Source organism: Scleropages formosus, chromosome 21, assembly GCF_900964775.1.
Source record: "Scleropages formosus chromosome 21, fSclFor1.1, whole genome shotgun sequence".
NCBI classification, from domain to species: Eukaryota; Metazoa; Chordata; class Actinopteri; order Osteoglossiformes; family Osteoglossidae; genus Scleropages; species Scleropages formosus.
Genome location: NC_041826.1, coordinates 14100751 through 14115825, shown reverse-complemented (window position 1 = coordinate 14115825; position 15075 = coordinate 14100751). Strand labels below are relative to the sequence as shown.

At 48.0% G+C, this 15075-nt stretch overlaps 2 protein-coding genes across 2 annotated transcripts; both read right to left on the bottom strand.

Moving 5' to 3' along the window:
• Positions 1-351: 351 nt before the first annotated feature.
• On the bottom strand, positions 352-1949 carry fgf23 (fibroblast growth factor 23). The gene is made up of 3 exons (XM_018726231.2): positions 1642-1949; positions 1297-1400; positions 352-996 (listed from the first exon to the last, which is right to left on the bottom strand). The coding sequence occupies exons 1-3, from the start codon at positions 1841-1843 to the stop codon at positions 541-543; spliced, it is 762 nt and encodes a 253-aa protein (XP_018581747.1). The 5' UTR covers positions 1844-1949; the 3' UTR covers positions 352-540.
• Positions 1950-5346: 3397 nt separating this feature from the next.
• On the bottom strand, positions 5347-13257 carry LOC108918664 (fibroblast growth factor 6-like). Its single transcript, XM_018726143.2, has 3 exons — positions 12432-13257; positions 11741-11844; positions 5347-8744 (listed from the first exon to the last, which is right to left on the bottom strand). Exons 1-3 carry the CDS (start codon positions 12769-12771, stop codon positions 8568-8570), a joined length of 621 nt encoding a protein of 206 aa, XP_018581659.1. The 5' UTR covers positions 12772-13257; the 3' UTR covers positions 5347-8567.
• Between the last annotated feature and the right edge of the window lie 1818 nt (positions 13258-15075).

Genomic DNA, 15075 nt, shown 5'->3' with positions numbered 1-15075 from the left:
CCTACCAAAAACAATTATTTTTATTTTTTAGGTCTAAAACTGCTCAGCCTCCTTTCCATATAACATTTTCTTGCATAGAAATTTTTACCTTGGTCACTGGTCCCAGAAAATTCTACTGTGGACATTGGTCCCAAACTACGTCAGTCTCTCAAAGATGTGATGATGAACGTTTGAATATTGCTGTGCCTAACGCTTCACGAGGGAGCAGCACGTGCGACAGTGCATCGTAAAGTGTACAGAAAGACAAAAGGAGTTTGCAGTTCATCAGTTCACTGTGTAGCAGTGTGAACGCACTGGTTTATACACTGCTCTGTGTCTGAGCCATGTACTTTGCTCACTCTTAAGTTCAGACTGTTCTGAAAGAAGGTGTAATAGTTGGCTGTTTTCCAGCTAATGCCATCACCACTTAGATATGATTAAAAGATAGAGGCAGTGTAAATAATGCAAGAAAAGAGAGGTAAAACAATAGGGTACCGTTTCCTAGACCAGCTGGAGAAACCGCACCGCTGCCAGGTGTCACTTTGGTGCTTCTGTCCCAAATTAGCCGATGTGCCCCGTGTTCCGAGGGCTCTGCGGGTCCATGCGATTGAGCACCTGCAGCGGGTCGTCGTGGAAACCGAAGGTGATGCTCTCCCTGGAGGTGGCCCAGCCCTGCTCCGACACCTCGGCCTCTCGCTCATTCTCCTGCTCCGCGTCCACGTCCGTATCCGGGTAAGGCAGTGATTCGGAGCCCTCCCCGTGCTGGCTGTGCACGCGCAGTGGGTCTGAAGGGTCCATGTGCCGATTCCTCCTTTCCCTGTGCAGGAGGCGCCTCAGCGGCACCGTGTTCTTCTCGGAGAGGAAGAGCGCCGAGGCCGGCAGGTTGTGGCCCGGCTCGTAGGCTTGTTTGGCGCCTTCCAGGTTGAGCAGCAGGCCGCTCTTGCAGGAGTAGTAGACGTCGCGGTGGTTCTCCAGCAGCTTGTGGTGGAAGAGACAGTCATCCCTGCTGCAGACGGTCTGGAACATGGGCACATTGTCATACGCAGTGAGCTTCCAATCACGAGGCTTTTTTGCCACCGTTATCGAAAGAAAGACCTACAACAGGGCTGCCCAAGTCCGGTCCGCAAAGGCCAGAATTGTACAGCGTTAGGGGTTGAATGCAGCTCAGTGTGAGGTTGACACCTGAAACACGAGCTAAGGTGACGTGCCACCCGCTAACAGCCGCAACATGACAACTAAGAGCTGAGAGGCAGCAACAAGGCCACCGTGTGACCGGGCAGCCCTCGAACCCCGAGCGCGGCACTGAGTGGCACTCACAGAGCTGAAGGGGATGCCCTCCTCGTCCATGCACAGGTAGCGCTTGCTCTTCACCCCGTAAATGGCCAGACGATCCCTGGTCTCCGCCTTGAGCACAACTACACCTGTTGGCAGCACGGGACACGGGTTCCGTCAGTACACCTCGGTGGACCCAGAGCGAGAGGGCCACGTGAAGTGGAGGAAATGAAATAGCACATGTTACTAGGAAGCGTATGTACGTCAGCCGCTCATGTGGAGAGCTGGCACTCAAACAGCCTTAAACACATGAGGACGTGATGATGTTTGTAGGGAGCGCAACCAAGGTTCTACTGACACCGGGAGCAGCGCTGGAAGCGCGACACTCACTGTAGGAGCTGCGGCTCGTCGTGTTCCTCACTTGTCCGTTCATGCGGATCTCCAGGTAGATGTTGTTCACCTCCGAGGAGGTCTGCAGGTGCACGAACCTCCTGGGGCTCCCCCAGTTGGAGCCGAGCAGCGGGGACGGGTTGGGCACGCAGCTCACCAGCGCCGCGAGGCACAGCACGAGCACAGCCGGGTGCGCGCTCATGATCGTCTCGGTCTCGGTCACGGCGGAGATGCTGAGGGCAGCGCTCGGGGTCCGACTGTTTCGGTCTCTGAGGGCTGCGCTGCACGAGACGAACTGCGCTCTGACATAGCCCGGGTCCAGCTCGCGGCTATTTAAAGCCTCTCCCCGCTCACATCCCTGAGCGCGAGGCTCGCCCCCGGAGCAGATGTGGAGATAGATCCCTGAGGGCACCGGCGGAAGGAAAGAGGGCATCGGGGTTCCGCTGCTCTTCCGCCGCCGTCTGTTTACCTCGAAGGTAATTGGCGCGCGGCGGTTTGTCGCTCAGCGAAATTACTTACTGTGACCTCGATCCCCTCGCGCCGCCCCGCGCGACGTCCTCACCGCTCTCTGCGTGGGACACGAGCGGGACCCGCGAACCCAAACACTCGCTGCGCGCGCGAGTCCTTTGGTATTTGGAGAAGGCGCAAGAGGAGCGTGGTGCAATTTGACAGTGACAAACGTCAAGTATGTAACTACAGTACGAGGACTGTACGTTGTGTACAACTATTTTTTTAAATTCATGAATCATGTGGTATATTATTATACTAGCACTACAGTTTTTAAACCTGGACTATAAAAGCGACTATTCGTTTAGTATTAATGATTGTTATTTCGATTTGAATCGATTTGAATGAATTCTTGTTGTTGTTGTTATTATTATTATTATTATTATTGACCAAAAAAGCGAATACATACACGAACATGGTCATGGGGCTCAAACTTTGAGGCAAATGAGTTACAACATGTGATGTGACAGTCAGTGGTGCTCATACACCGCCGCCCAAGAAGATCACAAAAAAATAAAAATGTGACCGAATTTTCCGGATTTCACCCCGCTTATGTTACGGGTCAAGTGTTAATCTTTCTAGCGGAAGGACGCGGTGAATATGGGCATGGCAGAGGACGTCGTGTGTAAGTGGCCGCGACCATTACAGCGATGTGAGGCGCTGTGCTCGTAAAGCGGGGGGGGGCGGTGCGGACGCTCGCCGTACGAGCTGCGGCTCCTGTCTCGCGCTTGCCCGCTCGCGCGGATCCGCGGGAAGGCGCCGCTCACGCGCGAGCCAAGCGAGACTCCCGAGTTCAAGCATGTCTGTATGAAGGTGGACTGCAGTGCGAGCGAGAGGGAAACGTGGTAAAAAAACACGTTGTTAGAGGTATTTCCAATGACTAAGTGAACGCCGCCGCTGCAGTCACCTTATTTCCCGTCACATTTCCCTCATAACTGCCCCAAACTTTGGGCCAAAGTGTACCACAGCTGTACCATAGTGCACCATAAGTGTACCACAGAAGTGCCCGAGCAGCCTTACACTCCAACAACACACGGCCGAGAGATTTCGGGGAACATCCTGCGGACACACTCTGCAAGTTGTGTAGGTAAGGTCACTCGTTAAAATGTCTCTACTGTGTTTACGTGTACTTTTATTCAGTTAGTAGGCGCTTTTCTCCAAAGTGAAGCACATAGAAATACGAAGAGTCCGTTTGAGGGCATTACCGTACCTCCTCCTCCTGCTGCTGCTGTGTTTGAAGCCAAACTTAAAAAAGTGCATTTGACACTTTTTGATTTTTTTTTTTTTACACATTTAACTTCTAAATGCTCGGTTGAGCAGAAGTGGGGTTTGTCTACTAATGCAGCAGCTTTGTTTTTTTCGGGAATAAATTCCTCTTCGGTTGTGGGAAATCGGCTCCCACAGCCCGTTGCTGTTACTCCGACCGAAGTGTCCGCTCCGTGTACACCTCTGCAGCACTACCGCACGGGGGCGCCAGAACCTCACTTATCAACGGTCGCAAACCTGCTCTGGCAGAGTGTGTCTTTATCACAGCATCTGCACGGAATGTTGCGATGTGACTGCTTTTATATTCTATACATATATAGTTCGTATATTACCTGCGAGAATATGCGTTCATAAATGAACCAATTTAATTCGCTTTCGTGGTGGGCAGACACTGGTGGAGCTTTATTTCCGATTATTTTCACTATCAATCATTTCTTTACGTGCTTCACATCCTGCTGGAGTGTTACAGTTTCACTTATGATCGTTAATAGTGCTTTGTGTTTTGTTATATTTCCTATGCCATCTGCTTTGTTGCCAATCAATCCTGCTTCAGCTGCAGTATATGGCTCAGCTGTATTGCCAGTGCTTTTAGTGAATTAATTCTTTTTTGTTGTACTCGAGAAACAATGCAGCTCTTGCTTAGGGAAGTATTCACTGTCACCCTCTGTTTCACTGAACTGTTCTGTGTCACATGGTGCTGATGTTGGATGTTTGCCTCCACAGAAACACTCACACCATCAAAGGTGACAAATGGGAATTTACTCACAGAAACATGTACATGTGAAATGTCATTTTGAGCACACTTTCTAGATGTTCCAATTTCTACTGAGAGCTTTATTGAAATGCTCCCAGCAGTGATTACAGGTGACTGGACCATTTCTCTGAACAATTCAGCTTCAGCACTCGGGAGAAAGAGTCTTGTGCCCTAAATACTTTTTCTTATCATAGTATGACAGTGTGGTGCAAACGTTTTATGATCTACTACAGTAACCGTTCTTTTGACTTCACATTTCGGGGGCACTTTCTGCACCCACAGGTGTGACAAAGGAAATAAACACCCCAGCAACCCTTAGAAAAACAAACGTTTTATTATTACTTCAGGAATACAGTAGACTTTTGTGCATTGCACATACGTACAAAAATAAAAGGAAAACCATTTTATATATTATTATTCTCACTCTCGTCATCATAGTATTTTTTTCAGAAACAAATGATTGGAGAAGTCTGTTTTTCCTATTAATTTACAATCATTGTAACAACTCAGAACTAAGGCAGAAGGTGAGGTATGTCAACAAAGAGAGGGGTACCCAGCAGACGCTGCCTTCCCCCAGTGCAGGAATACGAAACGTGAGAGTGGACACGACGGACGCCAGTGCACATGGGAACGCACAAAGACACGCTGCCATTCCCTGGCCGAGGCCTCCCATGCCGCATGGAAGCCTTTGTCTCAGGGAATTCTGGGAGCTGGGCACCTTATTGCACGGGCCAGACAGCACACAGGCTATTGCTCATCACAGTGGTGAACACTTGGCTGTCTCAAATGCTTTGGTAGTGAACAGTGACCTCTTTCTAAATTCCCCAGCTTTCGTCTTTTTGTTTTCTTTACTTGGATTATGAGGAATCACCATTTGTCCGTAAGGACAGCATTCACCAAAGTCGAGCTCTCACACATGGCAAATCCCATATACGGTTTCAGACCACAAGCTACCTGTCCTTGTAATGACAGCGTGTTTGTGCCCATATGGACTGGCAAAAAACAACAGCAACAACAATAATAATTTAAATAAATACATAAATAAAAACGTAACCTTTCCATTGTAGTTAGTTTTGTAAATAGGATCTGAAAGGAACAGTCAAAAAAATCCATCTCAACTGTGACACCATCTGACAGGTACAAAAACTACGGAGCTCTACACTGGATCAGTTAGCCTCTTTATTTGAAATACATGTGCAAGAGTCGAAAGGCAACTTTACGTTCTGAAGCAAATATTAGCTGTAAGAACCTGCTTTGACATGCCCTCATAGTCCAGATGAAATAAATATCCTTTCAATTTGACTGATTTGCAGCTGATGAAATAAACTGAGAAGCAGGAGTAGACAACACAGTTGCCAGGGTTTTATTTTCCCAACTATTTCCCAGTGCGTTATTCACATGCTGTATTGATTCCATAGCCAGAGGAACCTTGCACATGTGGCCCTGAGTTCCAGGGACCTTGTCCAGTTTTTATCTCTCGAGAACTTCTAGGGATCTCATCAGCTTCCACATTTTAATTCCTCTGCACTCCTTTTTTTTTAAAAATTGTTCCTTTCACATGCTCTTTGAATACAGACAGGTGTTCCTGAACCCCTTCAGTAAAAAAAAGTTTTATTTCTGCAGGCAAAGTAAGCTCAGTGTAATGAAAACAAAGCGGAATTTAATTCTCCACAGCCCACGCAAAGAGGCCACCGTGCCATCCATTTGAAGCAGGGCCCTTTTGCTTTTACACAACTCATTTTTATTACACTTTCTTGCGAGTGAATGCACTGCATGGACAAAAGCACAAAGGGGAGATTCAGACCTTCATGTGGAAGTCCCTCCAGAAAACGCACGTACCACCTTCGCTCATTTGAGACACCTGAAGCATGAGGGGAGGATTATATGCTTAAAATAGCAGAATAAGCCAAGAGTGGCATAGCAGGTAATTTCCTGAAGAGCAGTAAACTGATCTTGCTAAAGCCTTTTTGCCTTTAGTCGCTTCTGCACAAAAACAGAGCATGATGGGAAGACTGAGGCTTCCTCTGATTAGGCTCTCTTCTCCCCCCTCGCACACACTGCGACAAGCCTGCAGATGTCCCCTCCCAAATACATTTTGGATGCAGAGTAGGGTGGGGGCCAAGCAGCAGGAAAGCACCATTCCACCCGAGCGATGCAGCAAAGGGCTGCTTGGGTTTGCCTGCTCCTGACTTTGGGACAACTACTTATTTTTGAAAGTCAGAAGGTTGTGATATGTTCAGGCATTCCGGGATTCTGACAAAAAATGGCACTGGTGCCGATTTTTCTCCACGTTTTTGTCCTAAAAGCTACACATAACTTTGGACACTAATAACATTAGTCATGAGGCCATGCTTGTTGCCCACAGGGCTGCCGGGAGTCCAGAATGACCCTGTCTTTCCATCGGTCAGCAGCCAACAAAAAAGCAGATAACAATGAATTTAACAAACGCAGCATTTCAAACTGACTATAATCCGTGCAATGTTTGTTCTTCTTCACTCAGCGGTGCGTTATTAGTTAATCAATGAAGGACTTATCGAGAGTCAATTCTGGAAGGAATAAAAAGGAGGAGTCTAGGATGTGTCGCTGGACGAGGGTCAGCGAGCCTGTCGCCACGACCTTTGACTAAAAACGGATCGAGCGGCGCTGGACGTTCCACAGCACCGCCGGAATCTCGAGGTCGTTGCCGATGTCTTTTTACAGTGACAGGTGGGAATGGGGGGGGTTGCTCAGGTATTTGAGGAAGTAGCCCATTAGCCCCAGCCGGATCCGCATTCTTGCAAGGTTAAACAAACAACCGGTGCCAGTGTCGGTCTTTTTTTTCCAAATTAAAATAGGCCAGTTCTACCCCCATTCAGCAAGGCAGCACAGTCCTAGATAGGGGCAGCAGCCTTGGCATTGTAGCAGGGCATCTTGCAGGCATCCCAGAGTCCTCGATGTACCCTGACGTACCTTGATGTACGCGCAGTGCTTCATCTTCCATCTTTCCCCTGGACACCACATCCTGGCTGTCACCGGCTTCCCATCCTTGCTGCCCAACTACAGCACACTTCTGCTGCTGCAATGCCAGTGTGGGACAGTTTGTCACCACCAGGGTCGGGTGCCATTATTTCACAATTCATGGCGAAATGATCAGGAGTTTTCATAATGCAGGCATCCCAGCAAGACATGTGCGAGACCATCTCATCTCATTATGGTCTACACATAGGGGACGTACACTGAGAGTAGCTCGTACATTTAAGATGTGTTTGGCCATTTTCAGTCGCACGAACGAAGCAACGTAACGCTACTCTTTTCCCCGGCGTTGTATATTATTCATATTATTTGCAGTAGTCCTATGTGCTCTGTAGAGCAGGCTGCAGCGCTTGCAGTTTTACAGTTTATATATCTCGTTACACACTTCTTTAATGGAGCACTTACCAGACTTAAATAAGCTGGGGTGCTTAGCTCAAGTGCTTGACAGCAGTGTCCAAATCCACTGGCAGCAGGGTTGCTTTGCTGTTTTTGAAATCAAGATGCAGCTGTCGACAGTTCTGAGTTCTGATGATGGTGGGCTCCAAGCTAGTCCCAAGAAAGTCCTGAAATCGCAAGGCTACTGGACCAGGTTTGGCAGTCTTCAGTGAGATGAGATCCCCTCCCCCTTCACCTTGGGGTTTCTCTGGCTCCAGACACAGCCATAGCTTCCTCTGGTCTCTGTCCAGCTCAGAGTCTCAATTACTAAATTTGTCTAATTATGGAAAAAATAAATAAACTGAGATACTCCTGGCTCTCCAGGAATTAGACTACAACTCCCCCTGAGAGTCACGTGGCTTGTGTGTCAACCCTATTTCTGACTGTGAGGCGTGTTTCTTGCATGCAAGTAATGACGGTGTGGGGGGTGGGGGGTGAGGTTGGGACCTTGGGGCACCATCTTGTCACATGGTAAGGGAACCGCACCAGAGGGCTTCAGTTCCCCTTGCTGGACAATGACAATGGTGATCTTAAGGGTCACGTTCTCAAACAGGTTAACAGACATTCTGCCGCGCGTAACTTCATGCATCCTCTCCGGAGGCAGCTGTATGAGGTAATAAAAAGTATCCGTTTCACCTCGAAAAGCTGAGGACATCAGTCACACCATTGACAGGGTGATGTTTCCGTCAGCTACGGCAAGCACCCATATAAAGTGAGAAGACCGGCAAAGCCTCTCCCCCTTTACAGTATATAATGATCGTAAAAATAATAAGCAGCAAATTATGGCATATATGTAAATCCTATTATAAAGGTAACTACCCAAATATACATATATAAAGACAGAATAAATACTATCATATGTAGTGTTTTGCAGTCAGTCTTTTCGAATATGTGTCAGTGAGTTATTATATTACATGTGCAAATTAGTGAGTGGGTTATTGCGACATTTAGTTCATATTCGGGGGAGGAAGTGTGTGACCGTCATGGCGGTGGTGGCCTTGTTGCCCCTCTTCACGCGGCCGTGCTTGCTGAGGGCGATGTAGAAGCCCTTGTAAATGGAAGACTCGTAGGCATTGTAGTTGTTTGGCAGCAGGGTCTCCTTGAACTTGCACTCGTCTCGGAAGACTGCCTGAAAATGCCAAAAAAACACACAAGTTGCAAGATCAGGAGTGGGGTGGAATTCAAGTTACAAACCCCTTGCGGGTACGGTACGTTCGCTCGGCCACCCAAATGCACAGTCCACATCAGTGATGTCACTGAAATGGGACAAGATGCCTGTACTTTTCCTGGGGGCACATTTTGTGATACCCCTTTTCATTTTTAATAATAATAATAATAATATATTAGTAATATATTTTTGTGTACCCCACTTCAGTATTTATCTTATTTTATTGTGAGTATTTCTTCCATTCAGTTTTCTTGTCTGACAAAAGCAGCGGTGGGCGGCAAAGGTAGCAAGTAGCGCTGCTGTCTCACAGCACCTGGGTGGTGCAAGAGGATATGGGTTCGATTCCTGCTCAGTCTGTGTGGAGTTTGCGTGTTCTCCCCATGTCTGCGTGGGTTTCCTCCCACAGTCCATAGGCATGCTGTTCAGGTCCCCCCATAGCGTGTGAGTGGCAGAGAGAGTGTGTTCCACTGATGTATGGATGAGTGACCCAGTGTAAGTAGTATATCAGTGTAAATTACTTTGGTGAATAAGGTGTGTGGGCTGATAACACTACATAGAGTTCATTGGAAGTCGCTTTGGAGAAAAGTATATCTGCTAAATGAATCAATGTAAAAGTACCTGGATGTGTATAAAACACATAAAATATATGGGTGCCAGTTCAATCCCAGGGGGACTCCTGCTGTAAGACCCTTGAGTGGGGCACTTTACATAAATTTCTTTAGCAGAACAATTGCCAGATGTATAAAGAGCTGTATAAAATATCAAACGATTGCCCATGGCAGCCTATGAATAAAAGCATGATAAGTAACTGATTTAATTCTGTCCAAATTAATAGTTCCTTCCAGTAGCGCTAATGGACTTCTGCTGATCTTTTATCTCAGAAAATGTTGTAGTTAATTGCTGATGTTCTACTGTCTAATGGCTTGATGACATTCGTACATGTCATGTTATAAAAAAATTTTAATGAATACCTAAAAGCGAGACCAGGGTGACAGATGTCAATTACTGCTCCAATAAAGCAAAAATAGTGCAGGAACCTCCAGTGGCTGAAGCTCTCAGTGCCTCCAGGACAGAGGTTACAGCAAATAGCAAGTGGATCCAATGTGTCCATCACATACCCTCCCCCAGTGCTGCCCCACCCCATCAATTCTGGCTTCAGTCAATCTGCAATGCAGTTCAGTCTTAACTTCAAACAATTAAAAATATAAGCAGTTGTGTTTTCCACATCTAAAATAATACCCTGCTCCCTTCCTCTCATCAAACACTCTCTTTTTGGTTATACTGGGATAAAAACAAACAGCACTGAAGTATAAGTGAACGAATCGCTCTCCTTTTTCCTCTTCTCTGCCAATACAGGCTGAGATGCACTGGGTGAGCCTCGCACCCGCACCCAGTGCCTGTACACAATAGTGGCACATGGGATACACTTTTAGGGACCCATTCTGTTCTTGCAGGACCCACCCATCTCCTCCATAGAAAATTACCCAGAAAGTGAATGAGACCCAGCCACTTCCTCTAGGCCCCCTCCCTCTCTTTCCCACAAACACAGATTGTACTTCATTGCAGGAGGAAAACAATTTGCAGGAGGGGAAATTATAGTCTGTTACAGTCTGACTGATTATTCAGCATTACCCTTTTTAAATTCTGTAATTAAGGGAGCGATTAGTAAGTGCAATAACCAATTATTACAATTTCCTCAGTGGATAATTTTATTGATAGGCTCCATGGCATATGTTCTCATGTAATCTGGAAGAAAACGGTGACTGCTCTGTGTAATTTCGTCTGTCAATGAAATGCTTCTCATCCCTTGCGGAGAAGTATGTAAAAGAAGCACAAAATGTATCATCAGCCGAACTCGGAGGCACTTTTAACTCCCGGGTCTCTGAAAGCAGGTTGCTCCACTGGTCCAGTTCCACCTTCTACTCTCCTTACTAATGACACATGATGAGAACTTCGAGCAGTAAAATTTACTAGGCCAGATGGGGCCACATGAAGTGTGTGCTCAGCTCAGGCCCCACAGTGCCGCTAATAAGATTCTCTAATAGTGTAGTAATTAATGAGCGTTTTATAGTGAAGTTACGTCGTGTGAGAAGCCGGTGTCCGATAGCGCCGCGGGGCCCGAAAATAATAACAATAACTATAAATGTTAGTAGTGAAGTCACACACAAGTTTGCTGCAACACCGGCACGGCGGCGCGCCCCTCCCTTGCGTGGATGTGATCATTTACAACCCGAACATGTTCTCTCGGAAATAAGAGGTACGTGTCACAATTTATATAACGCGACTGAACGCAAATACTTATGAACAGTTTGTCGTGGCATCTCTAGCGATTCGTGCGACTCGAGCACGGAGGGTTTGTGGTAAATGTACCCCAAACGTACCCCAGGCAGAGCCGCGCTGTGAACAAACTGCGGCTCGTTGCGTTGGCGCACAGTTGCGCAGCTGAAGCGTAACTCCCTAAAACGGCACTCGGTCGCCGGCGGAGGGTCCCCGGCGTTAAAGTGCACGAGGCGCAGTGACGTGTGGGGTATTGGGCGCGCGCAACTACTGCACGCAGCACGCGACGCGGTGCCTCTAACGGGATGTGGCCACGCGCCGCGCTCCTCGCTGCCCACAATGAAGGCGATCGGGTGCCATTCATTATTTAAGAGCGTCAATTATGTGTTAGGGAAGCCTGGCTTTTACCTCCGTACGCATTAAATGTTCGCAACGCGTTTCGTGGTTTACAGGAGAGATGAAACCGCACCGGGTCTCAACGCAACACAGTTAAAAGCGGATCGCACATACTAGCTGCAATTATTAAATTGTTCAGCAGTCGGTTTCATGCCAACGCACACGCACACACACACAGGCACACACACCGCGCTCGCGTGCGCACGCATCCTGCCACAGAGGCAGATGCAGGGCGCTTGACAGCGGCATGATGAAGAAGTGAAGTGGTAACGGGGCACACGTACCGATCCGTACAGCCTTCCTCTGCTGCTCATGGCGACGAACAGGTCACTCGTGACCCCGTACAGACTGACCACTCCTCGCTCCACCGTGGAGATCTCTATCAGACCTGGTGCCGCAAAACAGCACATGTCACACTTTGCAGAGACACAAACCCTTCGCAATGACACAATGCCGCGTGCTTCGGGTGGGGGGGGGGTCGGTGCTGGAGGGGGGGTAACAATGGCATGCACGCGCCGCGCCGTGCGGTGGGTGTAACCTTGCGGGTTGTGATGCGTGTCCGCGAGCAGCCTTTTGTTCTGCATGTGCATTTCGCCAGAGACCGGAGGGCAATAGAATGCGTTCGTTTTCACTTCACCGGCGGAATATTCATCGCGCGCGCACGTAGCGAGACGTGCGGGAGCGCCCGTTCGTGGGCCCGCGAGCGGATCGGTGTAAAAATAAGTTGGCGTCTAAATTCGTCCCAAGCATTCGTGTCATGCTCGAGCCAGGAGGTGACATGCAGCGCTGATGGACGCCGGTCTTTAACAGATCAGTATCTTTGCTTTGGGACACAAGACACATCGAGTGCCGCCCGAACGGCCCGTCCAACATCATGCACCATAATAACAGGGAGCGAGATGCGCGGATGCTGCTCAAGTTGCGGTGACTTGGCGAGCGGCCGTCGCCGTGTGTCGGTCACTGGACGCCACTCACTGTACTGGTTCTCATCGTGAACACCGCTAATCGAGCCGTCCGGCAGGATCTGGAGGTGGAACCCGATGCCCACGTTGCAGTAGAGCCTCCGCACCCTCTTGATGCCCAGCAGGTAGTCGCTCTCCCAGCGCAGGTCCGCCTTCTCCCCGGAGAGCCCGAGCACGGAGCGCGAGAAGAGCCGCTCCCACTGCTGCTCCAGTGAAGTTGCGTTAGTCCTGCTCGCGATCGGATGTGATGACACGACCCCCAGCAGGAGCCCCAGGAGCAGGGTGGCGGTGGGCGTCCAGCGCGCGCTGGCCTCGCGGGACATACTGATGAGGAACGTGTGCGCGGTGGCCATCCGGTTTACCTTCGGGGCACGTGGTCCGAATTATTGGCCCTAAAAATACCTCTCTTCTTGTTTTTCGTCCCTCGGCATGGTGGTGCTGGCTTATTTTTGGAAGGCGGATCAGGGTGTCGGGCATGAAACGAAAGCCCGGGAGCGGAGCTGCGAGAGGAGCGGAGCGCGCGACGGAGCCCGAGGAGGTGATGATCATGTTTTGCAGCTCCGCGCGCCTCTCGATGGGCAAACCGCTCGCCGTAGGGATCGCCAGTCACCCCGAAGAAAAAATAAAAAAGCAACCCTAATTCACCTCGACAGACTCGCGCATCTTTTATATATCACCGCGACTTCCGAACAAAGTCGGTAGTCGGAGGCGGTGGGGAGAGAGAGAGAGCGAGAGAGAGAGAGAGCGAGAGAGCGCGCGAGAGAGAGAGCGAGCGAGAGAAAAGTTGCAAGCCAGCAGGATCGGAACTGCAATGGCAACTGTGGTGGGAGTTCGATCGAGCTGTCAGTCCGCGTGTGACACGGAGAGAAAGAGGAGGGGGTTGTCACCGGAGCGCGCAGCGCGGCCCCGATCGGTGATGTGCACGTTGGCAAAGCCCAAATTGGGCCGGCGGTCATATGTCAAACGGCCCGCAGCCTTATTTAGAAGGAAGGTGTAAAAAGAGCGCAGCAGAGTCACCGGAGAGCAATGGCAACCCTGTGAGCCACTTCCTGTGCCGTTTGTCCGCGACGCGCGCACCGCTGCGCTCCAACCCCCCGCACGGCGCGCGTGCTGTTCCAGAAGGAACAGACCCCCCGCGAACTCGGAATATGACAGGGAGCCACCCTCTGGCACCTTTACGCGGCCATTTCGCCATCTACTGTAGTTGCTGAATATAACGGAGGGGGGGTGACCGTATGTACATCGGGCACGTCTCCAGGTGGATCGGGAACGCGCAGCGCGACACCGACAAAGTGGCACAGGTTCAAGAACAGCGAGTGAGGAGCCATCATCAGGGCTTGTGCTCAAACAAACACACAAGAACATATTACATGCATAAGTCTGTGAGCGCTGAGTAATTTATTTTTCACGATCAAAGTGTCATTCATTCCCATCATCTTCGCCGGCCGCATTTTTGCCGCTTTCATACTTCTGTAAGTATGATAATTGTCCTCAGGAATTCGGGAACAAAAGTCTAAAACTTAAGGCAGGAAAGGCTAAGGGTCCCTGTGAACCATATTACTTCTAAAATATATGGTCTCTGTATTAACTGCAAATCATAAAAGATTCCACAGCGACAATATGAATCATGAAAAAGCTGTTTTATTAAACGTCCGTACAAATACATTTGCTTTTTAATGTCCATAAAAATGATTCCCTTTTATTTCTCCTTGTATATAAACTGTACAGGGCTATTTTGACACTGGAAAAAATCTCCATGGCAGAACTGCCAATGCAAAAACACTGAAGTAACCAATTTAATTCAAACTATACAATTTTTATAATCAGGAAATATTTCCAGATGTTATGCATACTTCTTAAATTTGGATTACTTCCTTGTGAGGAAAGGCTTGAAGAAGGATACAAACAGGAGGGATGGGGTGACAAAACAGAGAAATTCTGCTACATTTTAGAATTATTTAACATCTTAAAATCTTTACAGCTGAAAAAAATTCTTTAGAACCTTATTAAATAAGGCATAATGTTAAACACAGGCAAAATCTCAAGACTAACGCTCTCTTTCAGAAATGTATATTGAAATACAGCACTAGCACAGAATAAACAGTTCACTAGTGAATGCAATTTTTAATCTGATAATTTATGGGCTCAATAGATTCCAATCCAGTTATACATTATGAAATACTGAAAAATTTGGATTCTGAGGCATGTAGAAGAGTGAGTACAGTGGTTTGTCTCTGGTTCATTATCGGATGCTTTAAATTCCTGTTTATAAACCAGTCCAGGAGAGCACAACGAAATCACCCTGTACAACGAGGCAGAGAAACATACAAATAAATAATTTTATATAAAATAAGTTTTGGAATAGTAGGTACATACACATTTACAAAATGTTAACATTGTGCTCGGGCACTTTAAATCCTGAACCTGCTTGAAATGCAGTTTTTGTCATGGGAACAGATAAAGGAACTATAGCACAGCATCATAAAAAAACATAGATACTGAAAACAAAACCTAATCATTTTCTTGTCTATTTTCACATAAACCGTTTAAAACCAGGGTGAAGTTAAAATATTGGAATCTCAGGTGTTGTCCTTGTTTTCTTCCTAACTTCAGTTTGACAGCAACGGGAAATAAGGAAAAATTTCAAATATTTTCCC

Bases quoted from the DNA above. Each gene is read 5' to 3' on its own strand.
- fgf23 (XM_018726231.2), bottom strand. From the start codon at position 1,843: ATGAGCGCGCACCCGGCTGTGCTCGTGCTGTGCCTCGCGGCGCTGGTG. The intron at 1,401-1,641 runs GTGAGTGTCGCG...TGCTGCCAACAG, and splicing joins GACGAGCCGCAGCTCCTACA to GTGTAGTTGTGCTCAAGGCG. The intron at 997-1,296 runs GTGAGTGCCACT...CCCATGTTCCAG, and splicing joins AGGGCATCCCCTTCAGCTCT to ACCGTCTGCAGCAGGGATGA.
- LOC108918664 (XM_018726143.2), bottom strand. From the start codon at position 12,771: ATGGCCACCGCGCACACGTTCCTCATCAGTATGTCCCGCGAGGCCAGC. The intron at 11,845-12,431 runs GTGAGTGGCGTC...TTGCGGCACCAG, and splicing joins TCACGATGAGAACCAGTACA to GTCTGATAGAGATCTCCACG. The intron at 8,745-11,740 runs GTACGTGTGCCC...TGGCATTTTCAG, and splicing joins GAGGAAGGCTGTACGGATCG to GCAGTCTTCCGAGACGAGTG.